Source organism: Cnephaeus nilssonii, assembly GCF_951640355.1.
Source record: "Cnephaeus nilssonii genome assembly, chromosome: 19".
In the NCBI taxonomy this organism is placed as follows: domain Eukaryota; kingdom Metazoa; phylum Chordata; class Mammalia; order Chiroptera; family Vespertilionidae; genus Cnephaeus; species Cnephaeus nilssonii.
In genome coordinates, this window is record NC_137090.1 from 43841325 (window position 1) to 43869176 (window position 27852).

Genomic DNA, 27852 nt, shown 5'->3' on the forward strand with positions numbered 1-27852 from the left:
TTCTTTCGTTTCTTATTGCACTAGCTAGATCCTCTGGTGCACTGCTATTGAATAGAAATGGTGAGAGTGGGCATCCTTGTTATGTTTCTGATCTTAGGAGGAAAGCATTCAGCCTTTCACCATTAATTATGATGTTAGCTGTAGGTTTTTCATAGATGTTCTTCATCTGGCTGAAGAAGTTCCCTTCAATTACTAGTTTGTTGAGAGGTTTTTTCAGGAATGGATACTAGAGTTTTGTCAAATGGTTTTTATACATTCTTGAGATGATTGTATGCTAAATTTTTCTTTTTAAAATATGGTAAGTTACATGGATTGCTTTTCAAATGTTAAACCAGCCTTGTCTTTCTGGGCTAAAACCATGTGATTATTATGTATTATTTTTTTATATGTTGTTAAATTTGCTAAAATTTTATTTAGAAGTTTTATATACATCCCATGAGAGATAATCATCTGTAATTTTCTTATAATGGTTTTATTTATTTTTTTGCTTTGTATCAGTATAATGCTAGCCTTATAGAATGAGTTGGGAAATATTTCCCCATTTTCAGTTTTCTGGAAGAATTTATGGAATTGGTATTATTTCTTCTGTAAATATTTGATAGAAATCACCAATAAAGTCATTTGAACATGGAGTTTTTTTGTGTGGGAAGATGTTCAACTACAAATTCGATTTCTTTCAAAGATAGAATTCTATTCAAGGTGTCTGTTTCTTCTCGAGTGATCTTGGGTGGTAAATTTCCTTGAAGAAATTTGACCCTTTCATCTAAATTGTCACATTAATTGGCATAGAATTATTTATGACAGCCCTTTATTATCATCTTAATATTTGTAGAATCTATAGTGATGTTTCCTCCCTCTCCCTCTCTCATTCATGATGTAGGTAATTTGCACCTTCTCTATTTTTTTCCTGATTAGTCTGGCTAGAGGTTTATCAAATTTATTTTTATTTTATTTTTAAAATTTATTTTTATTGATTTCAGAGAGGGAGAGAGAGTTAGAGTTAGAAACATCAATGATGAAAGACAATCATTGGTCAGCTGCCTCCTGCATAACCCCCGCAACCCGGGCATGTGCTCTGATCTGGAATCGGGCGTGACTTCCTGGTTTATAGGTCAGTGTTCAACCACTGAGCCACACCCGCCCAGCTCAAATTTATTAATCTTTAAGTGATTCAACATCCAGTAATATTAATTTTCTGTTTTCTAATTTAATTTTTTTTATTCTGGTCACACATTTTCTTTTTTTCTACTTATTTTGGTTTATTTTGCTCGTTTCTTAAGGTAGTTCTTACTTTTTTTAAAAACTATGAAATATTTCAAACATACAGAAAATTGCAGGGAATAGCAGTGTAGCCACACCACAGATTAACATTTTGGCATATTTGCTCTTTTTTGTGTTTGAATTTTAGATACAATAGAAGTCCCCATCCCATTTCTCCTTTTAATCTCCCAATCTAAACACTACCTTGAAATTAATGCATCCTTCAACTTGTTTTTATTTAGGCTTTCCAAATATGTATTTTCCCCCTAAGTAATACATAGTATTGCTTTATGTATTTTCAGAGTTTACCTAGATGGAATCATCCTGTTTGTATCTTCCATAGCATAGTTTTCAGAATTTGCCCCTGTAAATAGAGATCTCTAATACAGGGTGGGGCAAAGTAGGTTTGCAGTTGTGAGTACACGAAACAGAGTTTATTCTTGTATTATTTCCCCTATGAACAACTGTAAACCTACTTTTGCCCCATCCTGTATAGATTTAGATTTGGTTAATTTATTTGACAGCTTTGTAACATTCTGATGAGTAAATATACCACTTTTTAAATATTTAATAATTTTAATGTTGGTAGTTTCTAATTTTTTGCAATTATGAAAGTAAAAATGAGCTTCCTTTTGCATGTTTCCTTGACAACTTAGGTTACAGATTCTGTAGAATCCATACCTAGAAATCTAGTTGCTAGGTTAAATGATAATGAATATCTTCAACTTTAGTGGATGTTGTCGTATTTCTATGTTATACTAACTTATATTCCTGCTAGTCAGAATGATAATTTCTCTGTCAGGAATTGAATTCAGTTGTCAACACTGGAGACTGATAGTGGCTTACCTAGTGTGTGGTTTTCATGATTAAGATTGCCTCATGGTCCAAGTTGGCTCCTAGAGTACAGCTGTCATGGCCACAGGAGGGAAGAGAAGAAGGAAGAACTAAAAGGTCTGCCCTGGAATCATCAACCCTTTGTGTTGACATTTCATTGGCTGCCCTACTTTTCATGGAAGACTGGGAAATGCAGTTTTATCTGGGCACATTGTGCAGAACACAGGTTGGCGTGTTGGGTAGGCCATGTGCATTTGTTGTCACAGGTCTCATTGCTAGTATCTGGTACTATTAAGTGTTTCATTTTGGGCAGTCATGTGACTTTGAAGTGGTGTCTCACTTTTAAAATTACGTTTACCTAATCACTGGTGAAGTACAGAATTTTTTGTATGTTCAGGTTTTCTTTTCTGTAACTTGCCTCTTCATATACCTTTGCCATTATTCTATTAAGTTTTGTCTATTCTTAATTAGTTTAGCATATGCTTTATTATCCAGGGTATCCTTTGTTTCTTTATATCCAAATAGATGTTCTTGTCTTATTTTTGAACTTTTGGTATGGTATCCTTTATCATAAAAAAAATATTCATTATAGTTGAGTTAAAGTTGACAGGTGATTTATTCTTTTCACATATGTACGCGTATGGGAAGAAATTTTTTCCCCACCCTGAAGTCTTAGACTTTCAAAACAAAAATATTTTAAACGTTTGCTTTTCCTTTGGGAGTTTTTGTATTTTTGTTTGTGACTAACTTGAGGTAATGACCTAATTTAATGTTTTTGTATATGGAAGGCTACTGGTCTCAGCAGCATTCCTGGAATAGTCCATCCTTTTGTCACTGCTTGCTTTGCTAAATCTGTCATAAATCAAATTGCCTAGGTGCACGGGTTTTTAATCTGATCCACTGGCATATTTACCCTGCCCCCATATTAATACCACCATCTTTTATTGTGAACGCTTTATATAAAGGTCTTTGTCTAGTAGATCAGTCCCCCTTTTTTAAAACTGTGTGAGCTATGCGTGGCTCTACTTTTCTATATAAGTTTTAGGATAAGCTTGTCCAGGTGCCTGATAATTTTGATTAGAATCTAACTAAATTCTTAGGTTACTTTGGGGGAATTTGGCATCTTTATGATTTTGAGTCTTCACATTTGTAAGTATGCTTTTCCTCTGTATTTAGTCAGATTGTTATGTCCTTTAGTAACATTTCATACTTGTTTTCGTAAACATTTTGCTTTTTTTTGTTAGATATATTCTTAGGTGCTTTATAGGTTTCCTTTTTATTGTTAGTGGTGTCTCTGTAAACATTTTTCTAAGTGGTTACTGCTGATACATAAGTATGTTATTAGTTTTATCTAGATTTTGTCTTTAGGAACCCTTATCTTGATCTTAGTAGTTCAAATTTTCATTGTCCCCCGCCTTTCTTTCAGTAAATCCACATTCAGTAATTTCTGCTTTTGTATTTTGGTCACATGGCCATTTCGTCTTTCATGTGAGCATGAGAGCTATGCTGCCGTCCCTGGTTTTTGAGGCAGCTCAGGCCATTCCTTTTTATATTTTTAAACGTTGCCTATTCTCAGTGATGGCCAAAAGGAACTACCAGAATAAATAAGAAATTTACATTAGGTTATGTGCCTTAGAAACTATAGACATCTTCCTCTCTAATGCTAATTGCTCCTTTTTCCTGCTCTTCTCATCCTTAGTCCTTAAATTTACTTCTTACCTTCACTTCTCTGGTTCCCATATTTTTCTTTCTCTTTTGATTGCCTTTCTATTTTTCCACCTGTCCCTGTCCTCCCTTTATTTTCTTAGCTATAGTTTTTACCACATACCAGGCACTTTATTTTGTGTTTTGCATATGTTAGCTCATTTGATCTTTATCACAGTTCATTGAGGATGGTGGAGAGATCCCATTTCCTAGATGAGGAATTGAGGAGCCCAATCCTATCTAATAAAGAGGGAATATGCTAAGTGATGGTCACACCCTCACAAAGATGGTGGCGCCCACAGCCAACAAGGAGGGAATATGCTAATTGACTGCCACGCCCTCAAAGATGGCGGCGCCCACAGCCACAAGATGACAGCGTCCAGTCCCCTCAGCCCCGCTGGGGCGGCAGGCGCACTGCACGGTCGGGCCCACCCCCAGGCGGGTCCAGCCACTCCATGCGCCTGCCTCTGAAGTCCCCCAGTCCCCTCAGCCCCCCGAAGGACAGGCAAGCCTTGGATGGCGGCTGCCCAGCTGCCCAGGGCCGCCCAAGGCTCAGGTAACCAGGGCCGGCCGAGGCTTGCGCTGCTGGCAGTGGCAGCAGCAGAGGTGTGATGGGGGCGTTACATTCCCCTGATCGCCGGGTCACCTCCCACCCCTGAGGGCTTCCGGACTGTGAGAGAGAGCAGGCTGGGCTGAGGGACCCCCCTCCAGTGCATGAATTTTCATGCACTGGGCCTCTAGTCTTATATAAGCAGAAAGTAGGAGAGTCTGGGTACTAAGTCAGGCCTGCAGACTCTAATATCAGTGGTCTTTCTGCTTCACTACACTACTGATGTTCAATTATTTCCTTACTGATTTTCTAAGTAGATGAGTTAAGTGTAATAAAAATTCTAGTAAATCTATTGAGATAATGTCTTTAGACTAACTTAATTCAAGTGTATGTTTTGAGTGAAGGGTGTTACTGAATCTTTTGTGAGAGTCATTCTGTAAAAGCACTCAAAATAAAAAGAGAGAGAGAGAGAGAGAAGAGACTTAAAAAAAGAAATAGAAGTAAAAGTTCATGTCAAGTATGCTTTCCCATAAGTATTCTGCGAAGCCCTGGGCTACATGCGTGCTCCAGCAGGTGCTCCTGTTGTGAGAGCTCTGTGCTCACCTCAGTTCATTGAAACATAGGCCCTCTCTCCTTACAAGGTCAGTGTCCTTGCATTGTAGGTGTTGATAGGAGAAAGGAGTTAAGTACACTGGATTCTGTTTATGGCTATATCACTAATAGCAGTGTTGTTCTGGGCAAGCCATTGTACTGTTAGGGGCATTCATCTCTAATCAATGTAGGTCAGGCGTGAGGGGAAGATTAGTGGTGGGAAATCTCGGAGGGTACAGCTGGATCCATAGATTAGTGACAACATACAAAATCATTTTTAGGTAATTTTTTTATATCATCCTGATAGTTGTTTTCACTCTTTCATGGTACTTTGTAGTACTTGTTCTTGTGTGCAAATACTTTTATCTATATATATAAAAGCCTAAGTGACTGTCCGACTGGTAGGGGCAGACGCTCAATGCAGGAGTAGAAACCACAGGCATGGAAACATGGAACAGACTGATGAATCTCAGAGGGAAGGGGAGAGAGGGGAGGTCAGAGGGCGGGAATAGATTAACCAAAGATCTTACATGCATCTTAGAGGCCCGGCGCATAGCCTGGACTGCGCTCTCTCGCAATTCGGGACCCCTCAGGGGATGTCAGAGAGCCAGTTTCAGCCCGATCCCCACAGGCCAGGCCAAGGGACCCACCGGTGCATGGATCTGTGCACCGGGCCTCTAGTAGTGTTATAATCATGGTATTACTTAGGGTCTACATTTTGCTCATGCATACCTTTCATGAACTGTATCATTTTAAAATAATTTAATTTTAGATAATTCCTTTAATGATGTACCATTTCCTCTTTTGGGATAGTTCAGTGGTTTCTAGTTTGTTTTTGTTTTTGTAATTTCTGGACTGTTTCTTTAAGTTAGATTCCCAGTCATGTTTCTGTCAAAGGGTATAAACACTTTTATTTCTCTTGTTTTATTGTCCAGTTGCCTTCAGACTGTTTTAAAACACTCTATAATGCTGCCATCAGTTTTTGAACGATTCAGTTTAATTATAGCCAGCATTCATTTATTTAAGGAATGTTCATTGAGCCCCTTGTCCTGGTGGAGTGTAGGGAATGTAGATGAAAAACATAATAAAATAAATAAGTTATATTTTATATTAAAAGATAATACGGGTCATTCAAAGAACAGCAAGGCAAGGCAAGGGGATGCTGAGAGTGGGATGATTTTTGAGGCACTGGGTTTGCTTTATGTATTTTCTGTCTCTCTTTTTTATTTTATTTACTTATTAAGAAGTTTTTACAATATATCAAGATAACTGTAATCTATTTTCTTTGTTAGTGAGAATGAACAGTTTTCCGCGTTTTCTATTTGTATATTTAATTATGGCAATATTTGAAATTCTTATAAAGCTCAAAAGTTTTCTATGTAAGACTGTTCCTGCCCTTACAATTAAGAGTGGGGAAAATTGGGCAAATCAATTTGTGTTTAAGCATGAGGAGAATGTTCTGTCCAGAGCTTTAATAAGGAACCAAAAATTTCTACAAGATTTTTTTTTTAAATGAAGATTGCTTTTTTGTTAATTGTATTTCTGTTTTAAGTGAAGGAAAAATGGTACGTAATATGATGTATAAGAGTAACATATTTGTTATTTTATAGGGTGACTGTTGGATCTGTATGGAACTCATGTCTACCTCGTTTGATAAGTTTTACAAATATGTATATAGTGTATTAGATGATGTTATTCCAGAAGAAATTTTAGGCAAAATCACTTTAGCAGTAAGTACCTGGTTTTCAAATTGTTCGTTCTCTATGTGCTCATGTGAAGATGCTGCTGGCATTTGAATGCACGTGCCCAGATGTCCTTCACAGAATGTTACTGACTTTCCTGGAGGATCACTGGTAAAGGGACAGAGACTAACCACTTCTGTGGGGTAATTGACACAATCATAAAGAACTATTTTCAAAATGTGGTCTGTAAGTAGTACAAAATCACAATCAACCACAATAGATTGTTCTATCAGTAAGATTAGAACAAGCAATTTTCTGTTCCCTTTTCCACTGTTGGTTTAACTATTTTTAAATACGTTGTATCATCATGCTTATGCCTAAATTAATCAGAATCACAGCCGTCTCCTTGAAGTCTCTTAATTAAAACTCTTTGTGGTTTAAGAGTTGGGCTATCCAAACTAAACTATTTAAATTTTTGACCAGCAGTTTCAGTAACCAGCATTACTGCTTATTTGGTCAATTCACTTTTACCCAAGTACCAAAAAGAAAAGAGGTACTTTTTTACTTATGTTTTTATAGTCTTGAAAGTAGGGTCATGATTATTTCCTTTCTTGCTCTAAATCTTTTAGTTGACAAAGGTTGTTCATAATTATTTTTTCCAAAAATAATTTTCTGTGATAGAGTAAAATTAATATGATTCTTAGAAACCCCGGAGACTGATCACGATCTGGTTTGGTGGGTATGTCAACTAAGTTTTACAGGAAGCTGTAAGATACCTAGTTGCATGTAATTTCCTGTCTCTTCCTTTCCTGCATCCTCAGTATCCAGCATAGGTTGTCTGTCCATTGCATTTTATCCTACTTAAACACTAATGTTTAATGTTAAAAATACATAGTTTCTGAATTGTATATTAGTTATAAGAGATATGTGTGTATGATTGAAATTTTAAAAATTACATTTCTGGTCATTATAATCTTAAGATTCATAGGTCTCTTGTTAATGTTTTAAGTTATTTAGCTGACATAATGCATAAAATTAAATGTTTAATGAGCTAAATGTTAAGATATATACCCTCACATATATTTTATAAAAAGAAGCAGAGTTTTATTAGAAACTTTGTTAATTTTTCTGTCTGGTCTAGGAAATTTTATATTGATCAGTTTAGTCATCTTTCTCCAGTATACCAAAGCCAATATTATCTTGGAATTTGTTATTATTCATAGAAACAATAGTAGCATAATGAAAATAGCTAGTGATTATTGAATGTTTATTTATATCAGGCCAAGATCTTAGGACATTTTATCTTCATAGCAACTCTCTATGATAAATAGTGTAACTTGTTTACAGATGACAGATCTGAAATATGGAGAGATTGAGCAATTAATTTGCTTTGAAGTTTATATAATTTTAACTGGTAAATGCTTTAAGCCCAGGCAGCCTAATCCCAGAATCTTGTTCTTAACCACTATACAAGGTGATTATGAAGTTAGAAAACATAGATAAAATTATTTTATTGTATAATGCAATATGTGTAGTATATATATACTAATAAATAATGTATTATATATTTGCCTATGTTTCTAGTCTTGGTGATCACCTTTTATATTGAGCACAACATTTAAAATTACTTTTGATTTAAATCTCTCTTTTTTAATTCTTACCTGAGGATATGCTCATTGATTTTTAGAGTGAGAGAGAAACATTGATGTGAGAGAGAAACATTGGTCAGTTGCCTTCCTGTTTGCTAATGGACTGGAGATCAAACTCCCAACCTAGGCATGTGCCCTGAATGGGAATCAAACTCACAACCTTTCCGTGTATGGGATGACACTCCAACCAATTGAGCCACCCAGCCAGGTCGATTAAATCTCTTCTTGCTAATTTAATAATTCTATGAACTTGCAAGCCTGGCTGTTTGAGACATTAGAGAGATGTGGCTCTGCAAAAGTTACTTCGAAGGCTCAGCACCCAATGAGGGTGAATAATTGTGAGAAACTGAGACTTTGGAAGAACTTACTAAATTAGGGTTGATAATGGATCCAACCTGTTGGACTTTTCTTATACTACATATTTCTATTCTTGAAGAGTTTGAAGATATAAGAAATATTATACAACTTGTTAATGACTTACTAAAAAATTGTAAGTTACAGGGTTTTCTTTTTAGTTGTCAGGGCAACTAAGTTTTTAAATTTAAAATAAACATTCAGCATCTTCAGTTAACAAAAATTGCACAGGATGTTGAAACATTAAGATTATAAGAATGCAATGGGCTATGTGGGCTGTTACTTATGATAAACTATTGTGCTGTTTGATTAAAAGGAAATTGTTTATCCCATCTCTGCTTTTTCTCCACAGACTGTGAAAGCACTAAACCACTTAAAAGAAAACTTGAAAATCATTCACAGAGGTGGGTATAGAATTATTTAAAAAAAGAAAACATTTTATTGATTTTTTACAGAGAGGAAGGGAGAGGGATAGAGAGTTAGAAACATCGATGAGAGAGAAACATTGATCAGCTGCCTCCTGCACACCTCCTACTGGGTATGTGCCCGCAACCAAGGTACATGCCCTTGACCGTAATCGTTTCAGTCTTCAGGCCGACACTCTATCCACTGAGCCAAACCGGTTAGGGCTAGAATTATTTTTTATAGAACAATTTTTTCTTAATAGGGAAAAAATACTGAAAATTCAGTGCCACTTTCAAGCAAAACTTACTATATGTACCCTAAAACTTCACTATTAGGGTTTTTTTCTTTTGGGTGTCTATAAATTTTAGTCTACCTTACTAATATGTTGTGCTTCGTAATTGAAGGAGATTTTGCTGTAAATTCATATTATTCTTAGTTGAAAAATCATTATTCATTTGCCGATAGATAATTAGCGTTTCTCTTGTATACAACTGAGGCGTGAAGGTGGTCCTGTGGGCAAAGAGGAATCAGAGGGGAACTGCCCTTGTGTGTTACAGGCACACTACTGTCCCTGTCAAGTGCTGCAGTCAGAGATTCCTTTAATTGAAATTGCTACAAAGCATTTGTATTTGTGAGAATAGTGATCTTGTCCTTATTAAACACACATTCAGAATTTTTAAACATTTGATGTAGGTCTATTGGATGACAGTGGGAATCCTGACTTTAATTCAGACTAAATAGTTGCTCTGGTATCATGACAGACCTAAGACAATATGTGACAGTGTGTGATTCATCCTGATAGTAAATAAGTAGGAAAGTCAAAGATCATATTCAAGAAGTGCAGAACCATGATTTCTAAGTATCATAGTTTCTAGTGGTTAGAGAAATTAGTAATTGGGACATTTATTTAAGTAATTTTAGTTTGGGGTTGACCCTGGTCCAGAAATTAGTTAACCTTGAACTTCAAAATAATTCATTTATTTTTGCCTACCTGAACTATTTTTAACATAAAATAATGAATTTTTAATATTATTTTTAACATAAAATAATGAATTTTTCTTTAAACAAAATTATTTTGTTTCTCTCATAGTTCATCTTGTTCTTGTTTTTGGGTTTTCCGCTCCCTTTTTGCTATGCTCTGCAATTATGAGAGTACTAGAGGCCTGTTGCACGAATTCATACACGGGTGGGGTCCCTCGGCCTGGCCGGCGATGGGGACTGATCAGGGCCGGCCGACCCAGGGGAGGGACTGCAGCCCAGGGGAGGGACTGTGGGAGGTTGGCCGGCTGCGGGAGGTTGGCTGGTCGCAGGAGGTTGGCTGTGGGAGCACACTGACCACCAGGGGGCAGATCCTATGTTGAGTGTCTGCCCCCTGGTGGTCAGTGCACGTCATAGCCACCGGCCGGTCATAACAGTTGCAATGGTTGCTTAGGCTTTAATATCTATAGATAGGTTAAATTCATTCTTTATAGTTTGACTGTTTAGTAATGAATTTGAAGCAAGTAAATGAATATGTCCCTTGATGAGAACAAAACAACATAATAGAATGCCTAAATGTATTGTATAGTATTTTTTTTAATACATTTGTGGTGTTTTTTTGTTTTTTTTTTAAATATATTTTTATTGATTTTAGAGAGGAAGGAAGAGGGAGAGAGAGCTAGAAACATCCATGATGAGAGAGAATCATGGATTGGCCGCCTCCTGCAAGTCTCCCACTGGGGATTGAGCCCACAACCCGGGCATGTGCTCTTGACCGGAATCAAACCTGGGACCTTTCAGTTTGCAGGCCAACACTGTATCCACTGAGCCAAACCAGCTAGGGCTGTATAGTATTTTTTGGTACTGAGTTTTAAAGCATCGATCTTCAGAGAAATTTCATATTTCTCATCTTCTCATACATCTGAATATTAAGGACTTGATCACTTACGTTGTCTAAGGTTTTTCAGTATTTTTACTTAAAATACATACTTTAGAATGTAGCTCATTTGATTGATTACTTCTACACTGAATGGTACCTGTCTCTTTCAGATATCAAACCTTCCAATATCCTTCTGGACAGAAGTGGAAATATTAAACTCTGTGACTTTGGCATCAGCGGACAGCTCGTGGACTCCATTGCCAAGACCAGAGATGCTGGGTGTAGGCCGTACATGGCAGTAAGTGAAAGGCCCAGCCCTCTTAGAAGCTCGACAGTCATTGCAGTGGGAGCCCGCCTTTGGTGCTGTACTTCTGAGGACTCTGTCATTGGTTGGTCATGCAGTTTCACCAGGCTAGAATCCTTTTTTCTTCCCTAACGACCAAATTCACGTTCTAGCTGCTCCATGAATTGTTGCAAAATTGTCCCAGTGAACTCCTGTTTTATTGTTTACTCTATTCCTCTTTGGTACTTAGACTCTACTTGTGGCTTCTCTGATTCTACCAATCAACTAGATCATTAGTGTTCAGAAGGCCGCTTTGTGTTTTTAGCACTCCATATGTTATCTTGACTGTAATAGATACCATTGTAGAGAGAATCATGGATTGGCTGCTTCCTGCAAGTCCCCCACTGGACATGTTGATAATGTGTCCTGGCCATTAAGTGATACTATTACTTAGAGAAGAATGGAAGACTCAAGTTCATGGTAGAACTCAGTGTATCATATAAATCTGAGGCTATGTTTTATATATTGTTGATCTCTTCTTTAGAGGTGGACGAAGCACACTAACAAATGCAAGGAAGATGCTTTAGGTATTGGCTAATCTGGAGCCTCTTTCCCTTCAGGGAGACAGAGCTCCACTATCCTGCACACGTCATCCTCATCTTTTTTTAAATTATTGTTAAAAGTATTACATATGTCTCTTTTCCCCCCCACCTCCATTGACCTCTCCTAGCATGCCCCGCCCCTGTCACCCTCATCTTGTCCCAGTGCTGCATACACTGCAAATTTAGTGTCTGTGTTGTAAACATTTTCTTTGTGTGTTCGCGTCTTCCTTACCGAGGCTCTGGTTCTTCGCGGACAGGTTTTGCGTCATTATTAAAGCAGTCCTTCTCACCAGTAGTTTCTGTTTCAGTCTTTAGGACTTTTAAACTGAAGATTAGCTTTGAGCTGAATACAGTTTTTCTCTCCTTTTAATTGTTAGCTGCTTTTTTGATTTATACATTTCCAAACCCAGTGCTGTAAGCAATAGAAAAGTACGAAACCTCATAGGCTACATGTTACAACTTTTTTATCTTGTTTGTGGATAGGCCGACTCAGTGCTACCCCCAAATGTACACTTATTTTAAAATCCTGAATACATTGTATTTTCAGTGTTATTTAAAAGTAAAATTTTTTTCTTTTCACTTATCTCTCAGCCTATAAATAGTTTAATGCACAGGATTACATGTATTTTTTATATATGTTTTGTTGCCTGTACTTTGGTCATTGCACTTGAAAATGATTGTATTAGAAAATTTTTCATTATTAACCATATTTTAGAATTTTTGTTTTTAATACTTGTTTTTATTTTGTTACATCTTTTCATGTCACCTTTTCCACAAATGAAAATGTCAGAGGTGTGTGTGTGTGTGTGTGTGTGTGTGTGTGTGTGTGTGTGTTAATACATACAAAAAGAGTCTTGGGGAGATTTGGATGATCTTGCATTCATCATGATAATTAGGGATAAATGGAACAACCAGATCAAAAGCAAGAAAATAAATTAAAATATGGAGTATTTGGGAATTCATATAATTTACACTTTTAGCACTCATGCCCTGAGAATTAAGTGTGAACTGTTGTCTGTACTTTTAGGGCTTGTCTCAGTACTAAGGTTGACTGTTTTTGCTGTGTAACATTGGTTAAGAATTATATTTGATTTATGTGGATGTTAAAGGTGCAGTTGCAGCCCTGATACAGCTGATACTTGCATTCAGGTAACTTTTAGAAAGAAGTAGACTTTCGGTTTCTGTGTAGAAGTAAGGTTCACAGGCCTAGGGGGGCAGGCTTTTCTCTTCCTGCCGACCTACTTCAGCTTTGAAGGAAGCAGCTGATGATAAACTCTGCCTCTCATCTTTACTGGATTGAATGAAGCGTTTCTGTCCATTCCAGTCTTCTGAGGCTGGTATGAATGGACAAGAATATAATCAGCATTCATCCTACAAGCCTCTGAGTTACTTGACTTTCTTTAATGTATCTTGACAGAAGATCTCAGCAATCCATCTTGTCTAGTCTATAGGAATTGTGATTTCTTAGATTATATTTAACACAGAAAGTGTACAAAGTGTAGAGTTTAAACCAGTTGTTAACATCTTGTCACTTCCCTACCTCCTCATCTAGGGAAGTCTGTATTTATACACATACACATAAACATACTAGTAGACAGAGGTGGGCAAAAGGACGTTTACAGTTTTGAGTGCATGAAATGCAGAGTTTATTCTTGTATTATTATTCACTAGTAGCCCATTTGCAGGCGCCTTTGCGGCCACCGCGCCTGCACCCACTCGCCACTGCCGCCTGCCCTGCTCCACCCCGTTCCACCCCGCCCCCGCTTTCCCTCTGGCAGCCACCTTGCTTTCCGCTTTTCCTCCCTCTTCCTTCTAAGTTGTCTTCAGTCTTCACTCCTCCCTCCCTCAGTGTATGCAAATTAACCGCCATCTTTGTTGGGTAATTTGCATACTCGCCCTGATTGACTGGTGGGCGTGGCTTTGGCTGGTAGGCGTGGCTTGGCCATAGCGAAGGTGTGGTCAATTTGCATATTACTATTTTATTAGGTAGGATTCTTGTATAATATATTTTCCATACGAACAACTGTTAACCTACTTTTTCCTACCCCTGATATGTACATTTTGGTGTGTGTGTGTGTTCTGGACCATTTGAAAGGAAGTCACAGATATGATGAATTTCATTCTATACACTTCAGCACATCCTCCCAAGAAAAGGGCATTCATCTGTGTAACCACAAGATCATTACCATACCTAAAACATAAACCTAAAAACTTAACAAATTTCATAGTATCATCCAATATACAATTTATACTCAAAATTCCCAGTTGTCCAAAATAAATGTATGTTATAGCTGTTAGTAAGGATCACATCAAGATACATAATACATTATTTTTAGTTGTTAAATTTTGCATTTTAATCTAAACTGGTCTAGACCATTCTTTTTTTTTTTTCTTCCTCGTGATTTGGACATTTCTGGGAGTGTTTTTAAAATGTCTCACATAATGGATTTGTCTGATTGTTCTCTCATGATTAGTTTCAGACGCTACATTTTTTTGGTATGGATGCTTCATAGATGAGGTGTACTTGATGTTGCATCACATTGCAAGAACATAATGCTAGGTTATTTCACTAATTGCTTTTTTTCTTTTAAGCACTTGAAACATTTGTAAAATAGAAACTCATATCATCAAAATTTTTCCTGTTTTCCTTCCCCAAAGGAGTAATTGATATTCTTCATTTTCGAAGGATTCCTTCACCCAGGATCCTCTCACCCTTCCCTCACGTATCCTCCAACTTGAAGAGGCTTCTAAAAAGTAACTTCAGTTTCTCTATCTTTACCTCTTCTTCTTACATTATAGAAGGCTATCCTTATTAGTTTGTAAGATAGTCTTAATCAGTAATAGAAATAACGCATTTCATAGCAGTACTTTATGAAATATGTCCACCTATTTACCTGGGTCATTTCTCAAACCCTGACATAATCTTCTTTTAAAATATGTGCAAGCCCTATCAGGCAGGAAAATCTAATCAAGTTATTATATCTAATCAATAGTGAGAAATTGTTGATGTGTATACTTCCTTTGATCTTTGTTCAACAAATTTAAAAGCATTCATTCATTCATATTCAGCTTTCTCTTTCCCTTTGGTTTCAAAAGAACTTAATTCTTTAGGGTATAATTTTCATTTTCCACTTGTATACAGGCTGAAAAAATGGTATTCACTTTTTCCCTTTGTTTAACAATTTAGATTTTTAAAATGTCTGGTAAAGAAATTTAGCAGCCCAGCCAGTGTGGCTCAGTGGATTGAGCGTTGTCCCGTGCACCAAGAGGTTACCAGTTTAACCTCTAACCACTGGGCAGTGCCAGCCAGGACTCAGCAAGTGTTTTGACAGATTTCTTTTGGGGTGCAGGGTTGGAGGGGGGGGGGGTGGGCAATACCAGGCTCCAAAAATTTTTTTTTTTTTCCACAAAGAAAACAAAGGGGAAGAAAAACCAAAACAACTATTCCAGTTTTTGCACATTGGCTTTGTGTTGAGACTCTCCTTCAGTCCTTAGCCAGGTCACTTACAAATCTGTCTTAACTTTCACTTCCTACTTGCCCTAAGCCAGCAGATCAGCCAGAGGTTAAAGTTTTAGGTCTTTTCATTTTTTTGTGTCCTGCCCTGGGTATATATTCAGGTAATTTTGAATAGCCAAATTTCCCAAAGAATCTCTACCCTTCAATTTTTCTCCCAGGCTTTTGTATTTTGTTTTGTTTTTGTTTTTTGGCTAATCCTGACCTGAGGATATATTTTCCAATGATTTTTAGAGAGAATGGAAGGGGGAGAGAGGGAGAGAGAGAAACATTGATGTGAGAGAGACACATGGGTTGGTTGCCTCCCACATGAGCCCTGACCGTGGCTGGGAATTGAACCTGCAACCCAGGTATGTGCCCTTGATTGGAAATCGAACCCATGACCCTTCGGAGTGTGGGCTGATGCTCTGTTCACTGAGCCCCCACCGGCAAGGCTCTCCTAACTTTTGATACTCTAATGTATGCCTCAATCCCAGTTTCTTGCACCAGGCATATATGGATCATTCATTTACCTTACATTGTTTTCAAGGACTGTCCATTGCTTTTCTGCCTTAAGTGAGTTCAAGTTTAGGCAAAACAAAGTCAGGCATCTTGCATCTATCCCAGACAGGATAGAACAGATAAACTCAATTCTTTATGAGTAAGGTCTGCTGTTTCCTCCTCCTGGACTAGGGACCATGGTCCTATACTGGGAATGCTGGATGCCGTCTTCAATACTGCCAGATACTAAAGACCACATACGATATGATTCCATTCATATGCAAAGACAGAATAGGGAAGCCTGTAGCTACAGAAAGTAGATTAGTGGTTATTTAGACCCGAGGGAGGGGATTGGGAGAGGATGATGTCCAAAGGGTGTTGGGTGAGGAAATACTTTAAAATAGATTCTGGTCATGGATACAAATATCTGTCACTGTATAAAAGCCATTGCCTTGTATACTTTAAGTGGGTGAATTGTATGGTATGTGGATTACATCTCAGTAAAGTTGTTTAAAAACCACTGAAGGCCACCATTCTCTGTGAGTTATACTGAGACTACTAGAGGTGTAAAGATATAATCCCTGAGAATTTTGACTTCACAGAAGTCAAATTTAGTAAGCGACTATTGCTAAAAGTGCTGTCACCTTTGGAAATGTAGGTTTGCACTTGAGTAACCAGTACTTTTTCTTTAGCAGTTTGAATTGCTTATTTTTGAATGTTAGAAAACAACTGCCCCCCCATAATCTTGGGTATAAATTCATGATTTCTTTTTCTTTTTTAAATATTTTAAAAATATATTCTTATTGATTTCAGAGAGACAGGGAGAGGGAGAGAGAGAGAGAAACATCAATGATCCCCTACTGGGGATCAAGCCCACAACCTAGGCATGTACCCTTGACTGGAATTGAACTCAGACGCTTCAGTCTGCAGGCCAACACTCTATCCACTGAGCCAGATCAACTAGGACTTGCCTTTTTTCCTTATATTTGGCCACTTTAATGCATTATTCTTTGTCCATTTTCATTAGAATGTTCATTTTTTTGTGTTGATATAAAATATAAGAAGAATTATGTTACATTAGAGGCCCAGTGCATGACATTCAGCCCAACCTGCGCCCTCTTGTAGTCCAGACCCTCGGGGGCCTAAGCCAGCAGTCAGACATTCCTCTCGCAGTCTGGGACCCCTTGCTCCTTACTGCCTGCCTGCTTGCTGCTCCTTACCGCTCAGCTTGCTGTTCCTTAGTGCTGCTGCAGAGGCAGGAGAGGCAGCTCCCGCCTCTGCCGCTGCGCTTGCCAGCCTTCTGGCTGAGTGGCGCTCCCCCTGTGGGAGCGTACTGACCACCAGGAGGCAGCTTCTGTGTTGAGCATCTGCCCCCGGTGGTCACTGTGCATCATAGGGACCGGTTGTTCTGCTGTTCCGTTGATTTGCATATTAACCTTTTATTATATAGGATAGTTTTCTCAAAAGTTGTCATTTGTCTTTAAATTTTACATATTTTTGGCTCAATTACAGAAATAGAAAATTTTAATGTGATGAGTTTATCAATTGCTAACTTTGAGGTTTCTAGCTCTTGCCATATCTTGAAATATTTTTGTCATGCCAAGATTGGAAATAGCTTTTGGGGTTATTGGGCAAAAATCATTTGTATCCCTAATGTACAAATTTCTACAAGTTATCATGTAACTTAAGTGTCTGTCCTCATGAATAATAAGTAGCTTACAATGAAAATTTATGCAGCCACAGTACTTATGTTCAAAACAAAATATGTAGGTGTCCAAACTAGTCGTTGCCAACAGTAATCCTACCTAATAAAAAGGTAATATGCAAATAACCATCACTCCGCTATGCCCACGATTGGGCGGCGGGAGGCTGGGGGGCGGGACTCGGGGTGGCATATCCGGCCATTGAGAGGCGCGGGGGGGGGGTTGGACTCCTGCCCCCTGCGCCTCTCAACGGCCGGATTGGCAGCCGCTGAGGGGGGCTGCCTCGGACACCCCGGACACCCGGCTCCCCTGCCATTGGAGGCGGGGAGCCGGGTGTCCGCGCCGGCTCCAGGCCAAAAGCCTTTGCCGGAGGCTTTTGGCCTGGTGCACGCGCGTGCACCCAGATCCCCTGCCGTGCTCCCCTTTGTCAGCGCCTCAAGTCCCAGCAGCAGCGGCTGGGGATGAGCTGGTGATCCCAACAGCCTGGCAGCTCAGTGGCGGCGGAGGCAGCATTGGGCCTGGGGACTGGCGAGCAGGCAGAAGATGGCCCTGATCACAGGAGGCTAGGCCTAGGGACCCTACCCGCACAATTTAATCGTGCGCTGGGCCTCTAGTAGAATATAATACGGCCAGCTGGTATGCTTCTCTGGGCATGCCTTTCAACAGCAGTTACTCAGTCATAGTCATGATCCATGGTCTGCTCTGCCACCGATGTGTGCTCTGTCTCTGTCTCTCGTCTTCTTATCCCTGACACATTGTGTAGATCAGTGATGGGCAACCTTTTGAGCTTGGTGTGTCAAACTTTGCCAAAAAACTGAGCATAACTTGGGTAGTGTGTCACTTTGAGGAAAAAACATTATTTCGCAAATGTTTCATCCTCAGGAGCAGCAAATGTTTCATCCTCGGCATGCAGCCACCTCAGCGGCCGCGTGTCATCAGAAATGGCTACGCATGTCAGTGCTGACACGCGTGTCATAGGTTCACCATCACTGGTGTAGATAATGGTCTCTAATTTCACAGAAGTTACTAAAAATGATGTTAGCTATTTAAATGATAGGGTGATTTATTACTATATTGACAATGTTTAATTTGGTTAAAATGACTAATAGAAATAATGATAAATTTAGCTTTATGATGAAGAATGGGTAAAATAATTATAATTTGGCTCATATTTGCTTTTGTATCTCAAATATATTGCAGTAGGGCCTTATTCATGGAAACAGATTTAGTCTTTTTTCCTCTATTTGCCACTACTTGCTACTAAGCTGACACTGCAGTTTTTTATTTTTTATATTTTTCTAGTTTTCTTCCTATATCTCCCTTTTGCTGTTCTTAGCTTCAGGGTTGTAAGTGCTTGTGAGTACTTAGGGGGAAAATTAGAAGAGTTGCTTTGTATTCCCTTTTAGGGAGGAAGCTGTTGAGGTTTTCTTTTCTTTTTTTTTTGTTTTTTGCTGTTGATTGTTTTTAATGTTGGCTTTCTACTACTTTTTTTTTTTTTATTGTTGTTGTTAATCCTCACCCAAAGATATTTTTCCATTGAGTTTTAGGGAGAATGGAAGAGAGAGGGGAAGAGAGAGGGAAATATTGATGTGAGAGTAACACATTGATTGGTTGCCTCCTGCATGAGCCCTGACCAGGGCCAGGGACAGGAAGGAACTTGCAACCAAGGTACTTTGCACTTAACTGGAATCGAACCCGGGACCCTTTGGTCAGCAGGCCAATTTTCTATCCACTGAACCAAACCAGCTAGAGCCATGTCTCTTAATCTGACCCCAGACATGGGTTTCTGTAAGGATTGCGCTGGCATTTGGGCCACCTGCCCAGCTGTTGCTTCCCCTTCCCTGCTCCTTAATCGTGTGACTAATTACTGACTGTGACTTCTCTTTGTGTTCCAGCCGGAAAGAATAGACCCAAGTGCATCACGACAAGGCTATGATGTCCGCTCTGATGTCTGGAGTTTGGGGATCACATTGGTATGTTGATGTCCACCCAGCCTTATCCTAGTAGTGTACCAAGAAATTTAGAAGTGAAAGTAAATTTCATCAGTCTTCCACTCCTCATAAGAACTGCTTCTTGTCTCTTTTAGTCTTTGATTTTATTTACCTATTTTTTCCCTCATGGCTATGATCACAGGGACTGTATCTTCTAATTGTTGAATAAAAGTATGTTTTATACTTTAAAAATCAAACCGTAATTGATTATTTTCATCAAGGTTCTCTGAGGTGCGTAGGGCTCTGTAACGTTGTAGCTGTGGATGTCTTGATCACACACACAGGAGTCTCATGCACTGAGAACGGAACGGGGAGGGGCAGTTCATGTGCAGTCAGAGTCCCAGGAAGGCACAGGTTTCTCCCGTTCAGCCTGAGTAGTTAGTAACACTGTGCAGGGTGTGTGTTAGAGGAATATGTTCATGTGTGTGGAGATCGTTTCCACTGGAGTCTTCCAGTCATGGAATAGAAAAGTCACAGAGAAACTGAAAGTAATTCAGTTGTTGAGAAACAAGAACTGCTTAGGTGACAGTTCTAAATGAGAGTTCTACCTTACAACAACACAGAAAGAATAGCAATAAAGCTGCTTAATTTGCAACTGAGCACAATTAAATAAACTCTTCTTTCTTGACTGTGTTGAAATTTTGATTCTATTTAAAAAGCATCTTTATTTGCTTATTTCCTTAACTAGAAGCCCAGTGCACGAATTCGTGCACATTGAAAGGAATTAATTGGAAGAAATATTTTAGAGGCCAGGGAGGGACCATGGGAGGTTGGCTCCAGGGCGTGTCTGGCCCATTTCGCCCAGTCCCAATCGGCCGAACCCCAGAAACAAACTAACCTACCGGTCAGAGCATCTGCCCCCTGGTGGTCAGTGCACGTCATAGCGACTGGTAGAGTTGTCGGCTGAATGGTCAACCAATCGGTCGGACACTTAGCATATTAGGCTTTTATATATATAGATACCAAGTTTTGTTTTGAAGTTTTGGGTTCATTTTCTTGTGCTTGCTGTTTTACCAGGCTTGATGGCATTTTTCTGGTTTTCGACAGCTTTGCCTACATGAGTGTGAATCTTCCGCCACTAGATGGGCTGTGTTAGTTATCCTTGTAGTTATCTTTGTAGTTATCCTTTAGTTATTCTTGTAGTTGTCCTTGTTAGTTATCCTTTAGTTATCCTTGTAGTTATCCTTGTAATTATCCTTCTAGTTGTCCTTGTTAGTTACCCTTTAGTTATCCTTGGTGAGTTATGTTGCCAGCCTGGTGAAGTCTCTGAGTAGAGAGTTGAGGCTAACAGCTCACCTCTGCTGAAGACTGCTTCTAGTTTCTCTTGTGACCAGATCTGGGAGGCACCTCCTGAGTCTTTTCCCATTGTGCAGCCAACTGAGCAAAGGAGAAGGAATCCTCTTTTCAGTCAGGAGAGAGCATGGAACCTGGGTATCTTTTAGATCTGGTGGCTGGTGCCAAAGACTGCAGTAAGACTCTAACCTCTAGCTGAGGCAACTGCTGGCATAGAAGGGTTACTAACGATTCAGAAATACCTATCTGTGTCCAAACCAGTTATGTTAAAAAACAAGTATTTACTTCATTATAAAAACAAATTTTTTGTTCTGTGAAAGGTTCTAATATAGAAAAAAATTTTTAGCAAGTTTCTTTAGTACTATGTCTTTGTTTAAAGCAAGGTATTCAGTACTTATAATTGCTTCATAATTTGTTTTTTAATTGGATAATCTCATAAAATTATAAAATGTGTGAAATTAATTTCTAGGGTCCTAGGTCCTTCACCTTATTCCTTTTCTTAAGCATCATTATTGGGCTTCAAGGTGAAGGCTTTGACCCTGACTTTTTCTTCAGCGATGGTGACATCTGGTTGTGGTTGGAATTGTAGTAACTGCAGAATTGCAATCGATCAGGACATACACAATGTTTCTTGGGAGCTCGTTGGATGTTTTGTATGTTGAATGTTATTTTACCTTAAAAATGAATTTGACCACAGTTCTGGACATGGCTTTCCACTCAGGTGACTATAAATTGTGAAGACATTGTACTAAAATAGTTCTGAAGCCAGCCTTGCAGAATCCTGTATACAAAGGAGTCAGACCTGAAGCATGCATTGTGGGACTTTGGGCTTAAGTTCAGTGTTTCCTTTTAGTCCAAGTTCTTGAATTTGGTTGATACAGAATTCTTTATATTATCTTGATTCTAGTATCACTTCCACTTAGCCTCAATACTTCTGAAGATTCCACCTTAACCTGACATGGATTTAATGCCAAGCTTTTATAAGAATTTTGCTTAGAGTTTAGATTTTCAACATGGCCATTTCAGTGATGAGGAGTAAACATTGCCTTAGTGCAGTGGTCGGCAAACTCATTAGTCAACAGAGCCAAATATCAACAGTACAACGATTGAAATTTCTTTTGAGAGCCGAAAACCGACTTCTGCGCATGGGCCACGAAGTTTCAATCCCACTGTACGTGTGCGCCCGCACGTGGTATTTTGTGGAAGAGCCACACTCAAGAGGCCAAAGAGCCACATGTGGCTCGCGAGCCGCAGTTTGCCGACCACTGCCTTAGTGTATTTTGCTTTTTCCTCTGTGTTCTTTCAGTACGAGTTGGCCACAGGCCGATTTCCTTATCCAAAGTGGAATAGTGTATTTGATCAACTAACGCAAGTCGTGAAAGGAGACCCCCCGCAGCTGAGTAATTCGGAGGAAAGGGAATTCTCCCCGAGTTTCATCAACTTTGTCAACTTGTGGTGAGTACTTGAATTACGAATGTTCAAAAATGCGCAGTGAGAACAGTGAGGTTTATTTAACCTTAGCAACACTGGTACTTCACACTGGGGAAGGGCAGCCTTCTCCTGTCACTCTGTCTCCTGAGCTTGGACTCCGGATCATTGCGGCTACATGGGCGGTCCCAGCTAGCCTGGAGGGCCCTGCTCTCTTATTCTACTGCTCAGGCACGGATGAAAACAGCTTGGGGTGGTGGAGAAGCGCTGCCTCCTGGTTTCTAGTTCTCTGTACAAGAAATACAGCCCAGGTGAGACTGGCCATCTCATTCTGATGTGGTTTTAATTGTGAATTGTACCAAATCACTTGGAAGCTTTTACCAAGTGAAGATCCTACCAGGTCAGACTTTCAGGGGTGGATCTCTACTCTGACATAACATATAAAATGGTTGGGGGTGTGGAGTCAAGTTAGGCCTAACGTTACATTGGCAGAACTGAAGATTAGCTTTCTGAAACCTTATTCCAAGGAAGGTCAACTCCACACCTAATGTTTGGCCACCTTTTAACAGGTGCACGTATGCATGTGTGCATGTGTGCGTGCCTGTGTGTGCAGCTCCTGAGAATAAACTTAGGCAGTTATGGTGATATATAATCTTGCTTCATGCTGTTTCAATCTGTATTTTAAATACAACAGGTTTTGTTATTATTTGACTATCTTTAATAATTATTGTTTATCCAACATAATTTAAAAATTTACATTTACAAGCAAAAAGCCAGAGTGTTTAGTATATCTTCTTTACATTCCTAAAACTGCTTTGTTTTTCTCTTGCTCATAGATTGCCTAATTTTTCCTTTTCTCTGCGATTGGCATGTTGTCTGCTATTCACCTTTGCATTTGAAGGAAAAAACTACTCGATTCTTTTTCTTTTTTTCGATTCTCTATAATATTTCTTTTGTGAAAAAAATACTTGGGGTAAATGTGTCTTCATATTAATAATGTTTGTTTTGTTTTGTTATTTTAGCCTTACAAAGGACGAATCCAAAAGGCCAAAGTATAAAGAACTTCTGGTGAGTATGAGACCTTGGTAATGTCAGCTGTCTCCTCAGCCTTGGTCTGCTCAGCGTGCTGGCTCACGGAGCCGGCAGTGGCCTCTCACAGACAGACAGACAGACAGCTCCACCTCACTAAGCGGGCAGTGGCCTCTCACAGACAGACAGACAGACAGACAGCTCCACCTCACTGAGCGGGCAGTGGCCTCTCATAGACAGACAGACAGACAGCTCCACCTCATTGAGCAGGTGGTGGCCTCTCATAGACAGACAGACAGACAGCTCCACCTTACTGGGCTTTTGTAAAAGGTTCTGAAACAAAAGTGTTTGGAAAGATAAAATTTGAAGTTACAGCTTTCCTACTGATTTACTACTAGGTTTGTTCTCATGGAAAGTTTTGACCTTGACATATAAAAATTAACCTGGAAAATTTATAAAAAAATGTTTTTGTTGATTTTTAGAGAGAGAGGAAGGGAGAGGGATAGAGAAATAGAAACATTGATGAGAGAGAAACATCATTGATAAGCTGCCTCCTGCACACCCCCTACTGGGGATCGATGCCGCAACCCGGGCATGTGCTCTGACCGGGAATTGAACTGGTGACCTGTTGGTTCATAGGCTGATGCTCAACCACTGAGTAACTGGAGAATTTTAAGATTCACTTTAAGGAGCCATTTTATTTTACCATGTGGTTTATGTATGTGTAACACATCTGTAAGAATTTATTGTGCTTTCTCTGCCTTTATAAAATGTTCTCATGCAAATAAATCTGGATTCATACAGCCAATTCCCCTTTCTTTTCAAAGTTCTCCCCTCTCCCCCCACCCCCCCATGGAACCTAGGCCTTTTAAATAGTCTCCTGGTAGTGGCATTGGTCTTAGGGGTGAACAAAGTACTGTGATCTGATAATGTGGGAATATTTTAAGAAAAAAACCCACCTATTTGTCACACTTAGGTTCTATCTCTCAGACTTATGGTCAGACTTATGGTCAACCCCAGGTGTGACTAAAGATACCCAGTCAGGCCTGGCTGGTGTGGCTCAGTGGTGGAGCGTTGACCTATGGACCAGGAGGTCACTGATTCAATTCCCGATCAGGGCACATGCTCAGGATGCAGGCTCGATCCCCCGTAGGGGGCTTGCAGGAGGCAGCCAATTGTTGATTCTCTCTCATCATTGATGTTTCTATCTCTCTCTCCCTCTCCTCTGAAATCAGTAAAAATATATATGAAAAAAAATAGCTATCCAGTCATTGTGCTTAGAGAAGCTGTTAAGGAAAAATACTACTGGAGATGGAGTATGAAAAGGTGGGTTTGTGAGGCAGATACGGGCTCCAGGCTTTGGAGAGTGTGGTGCAGAAGTTCATAGGGTAAGTGTCTATTGAGTTTCCTTTGGAGCGGGGGTGAGAAGGATTGAAACAGATCTTTTTGTTCAGGATTCACGTTGCGCCTGGGGGAATGGGCAGTTGAGTTGGTGTCTGTCCGGAGACTGGCACCTGGTGGTCATGTAGTTCTTGGTTCTCAGATGCTTTATGCAGAGGAACAGCAGTGCTGTCTGCCTTAGCAAATGCTCCCTGGTCCACAGATTAGTACCCAGACTTCACCTCCAGGCCAGCTCCAGATTCCAGCCTGAGCGTCGCCCGGCAGGCCACACCCACTGACACGCCTCCTGGGAATGCAGGCTCTGCTCTCAGTGCTGAGCCGGTGCTATTGTTTCATCGTCCTGCGCGGTTGAGCCTTTGGTTCTGTGCTGTACCAAAATTGGGAAAAGCCCAACGTGGGCTCTCATATAAATTTTTATTTGTTTTTTCTTCAATTTTCTTGCAGAAACATCCCTTTATTTTAATGTATGAAGAACGTACTGTAGAGGTCGCAAGCTATGTTTGTAAAATCCTGGATCAAATGCCAGCATCTCCCAGCTCTCCCATGTATGTCGATTGATGCGGCTGCTATGTCAGACTCTAGAAAAAAGGGCTGAGAGGAAGCAAGACGTAAAGAATTTTCACCCGTATCACAGTGTTTTTATTGCTCGCCCAGACACCATGTGCAATACGATTGGTGTTTGTTCCCATCATGTCTGTATACTCCCGTCACCTAGGACGTGCATCCCCGAAGTATCCGACTGATCACAGTGTTCGTGCTGGTCAGAGACCTCATCCTGCTCTTTCCTGATGACATACTCATGAAACGTGGAAGTCAGTACGATCAATTTGTTGACTGTGATTAGATCACATCTTTAATTCATTTCTAGACTCAAAACCTGGAGACGCAGCTACTGGAGTGGTATTTGTCAGACTTCCGGTCCTGGAAGAAAGCAGTGAAGGACATACTGTGTCTGAACGTAGAGACTCGGTGTGAGTGAGAAGAGCTTGCACAGCCAGAGAGACGCATTGCCTTCTGGAGCCGGGAGACAGGAGGGTTTCCGTTCTTCACCAAGTGCAATAGACTTTCTGATCTGAGGTCCTGTTGCTTTACGGTCACAGTTGATGTTCGGGGATCGATGTGCTCGGCCAAATTCCCGTTTGAAACATCATTTTAAATTAGAATGAATTTATCTTTACCAAAAACCATGTTGCGTTCAAAGAGGCGAACAGTAAAATATTGAGACAGGACAGAATGTGTTCTTTTCTCCTTGACCGGTCCTTCTGCTCTTCATTGGGAGACTTGGGAGTCTGCCCCTTGTCAAAGAAGGTGCTGATCCTAAGAATTGTCACTCAGCATTTGGTGTGCTGCCAACCTGAGGTTCCACCTGCCACCAACCACCGGGACTGAAAAGAAAGAAGTACGGAGGGCAATGTTTACAGATGTTCTCAATGCTAGCATCTTATCTGGAACAGCTCTTAGCAGCTCTGTCTTTCCCCCTTTTCCCGAGCCTGATACTTTAGCCATCGTAACTCACTACCAGGGAGAAGTAGCGAGGAGCAATGTGCCTTGATTGATTAGATAGATAGAGATTTCTCGTAGGCAGCAAAAGACCAAATCTCAAGCTGTTTGCCGTCACTGGTCCAGGTCTTCGGTTTCTGAGCCTCTTTCCCTGCCCCTGTAGTCTCTTGCCACTATGTGTCTTTTGCTTAATCCAGTACTTTGCCTTCCTCCCCCAACCCCCCTATTAAAAACCTTTATAATTACCAGGGATGTTCCTTACCAAGGATTTCTAGCCCCAAATCTCTTAGATGTGCCAATGTTTAAAAGGCTGAACAACATGGGGCTCAGTAACGTGGTAGGTGATGAGGCAGCATCTTTCTAGAAACTCGAGTGACCCAGGGAGGACCTGAAACGGCAGTCTTAGGTGAGCTCAGCACCTGTGCGAACCTCTAACAGGTCACCATGTCTTGGAATTGGAATTCTACAAGAACAACCCCACAACCCAAACAACCCCAGAATAGTGATAAGCCCATTTAAACCTGCTCTCTGCTGTGCTTCCTCACTCCCCCACTAGCCAGGTTCCCTTTGGGTTTGCTCTGGCCTCCCTGGCACTGAGCATTCGGCTCTGTGAGCAGCATGTGAGTGGTCCCAGCACGCTGGAATATAAAACAGCCGTGGTCCCAGACCAGGTGAGGCCGTTCCAGAACCCCCGGGGCAGGTACTGCTGTGTCTCCTCCCAGAGTGACAGTCATCAACACTATACAACAATAAAGGGAGAATGGTGCTGTTTTAAAGTCACTTCCCTGTCAATTTCAGAATTAAAAAAGGATTTATCGCTTTGGTCCACTTGCCTAATTTTCCTATTTTCTCCCCTATGGCATCATAAACCTTAGACTTCCCAGTGTTCTGAAAGGAAGCGTTGTTAGGTGTCTTCCTTCAGCCACACCAAGCCATCATTCTCCGAATCTCCCGGGGACTCAACTTCCCGTCTGCTGTCAACTTCCCGTCGGGCTCGGCGCAGGGTCACTTTGCCATTCTACAGTGGAGATCAAAGCAGTGCTGACTGTCCAGGAGCTAAGCTGATCTGACCGTTCTGTTGTGTGGATGACCACATCAAAGCAATTTTAGTGTATTAATCATAGATTATTATAAACTATAAACTTAAGGGCAAGTTTATTACAATGTATCTTTATTAAAACAAAAGGGTGTATAGTGTTCACAGACTGTGAAAATAGTGTAAGAACTGTACATTGTGAGCTCTGGTTATTTTTCTCTTGTATCATAGAAAAATGTATAAAAATTATCAAAAAGCTAATGTGCAGGGATATTGCCTTATTTGTCTGTAAAAATGGAGCTCAGTAACATAACTGCTTCTTGGAGCTTTGGAATATTTTATCCTGTATTCTTGTTTGAAATCCTCCTCTATTTAAGATATATACATGGAATCGAAGTGTTTATGTAATAGTTCTATCCTTTTGCCTGCAGGTCAGTTGTAATAAATCTAGGATGTGATGATGACTTTGTAATTTGATTTTCTGAAGTCAGACCCTGAAGGGGAAGATTAAGTAAATTCCATTAAATTATCTGTGAGTTTCACCTTGGGAGAGAGTCTCTTCTGGACGTGTTTATGGCTTTTCTTTCTGCTCCTCCTCTGGTTGCTGTATGGCTTTGCCTTCTCTTTGAGCAAGTGGGAGGCGGAGTCCCCTGAGTGTCTCTGCTGGTTGCCCTGCCCTGCCCTGCCCTGCCCTGCCCAGTCCAG

At 40.0% G+C, this 27852-nt stretch overlaps 1 protein-coding gene across 5 annotated transcripts in view; it reads left to right on the forward strand.

The window, feature by feature from the left end:
* MAP2K4 (mitogen-activated protein kinase kinase 4) overlaps positions 1-27608 on the forward strand; it is a 112146-nt gene extending 84538 nt beyond the window's left edge. For all 5 annotated transcript variants that reach the window (XM_079798922.1, XM_079798924.1, XM_079798923.1 and 2 more), the window contains 7 exons: positions 6550-6669; positions 8977-9028; positions 11058-11185; positions 19365-19442; positions 22060-22208; positions 23204-23249; positions 25056-27608. In XM_079798922.1, coding sequence (XP_079655048.1) covers positions 6550-6669; positions 8977-9028; positions 11058-11185; positions 19365-19442; positions 22060-22208; positions 23204-23249; positions 25056-25169 — 687 coding nt within the window. In that variant the 3' untranslated portion in view covers positions 25170-27608. The remainder of the gene's footprint in view (positions 1-6549; positions 6670-8976; positions 9029-11057; positions 11186-19364; positions 19443-22059; positions 22209-23203; positions 23250-25055) is intronic.
* Positions 27609-27852: the final 244 nt, after the last annotated feature.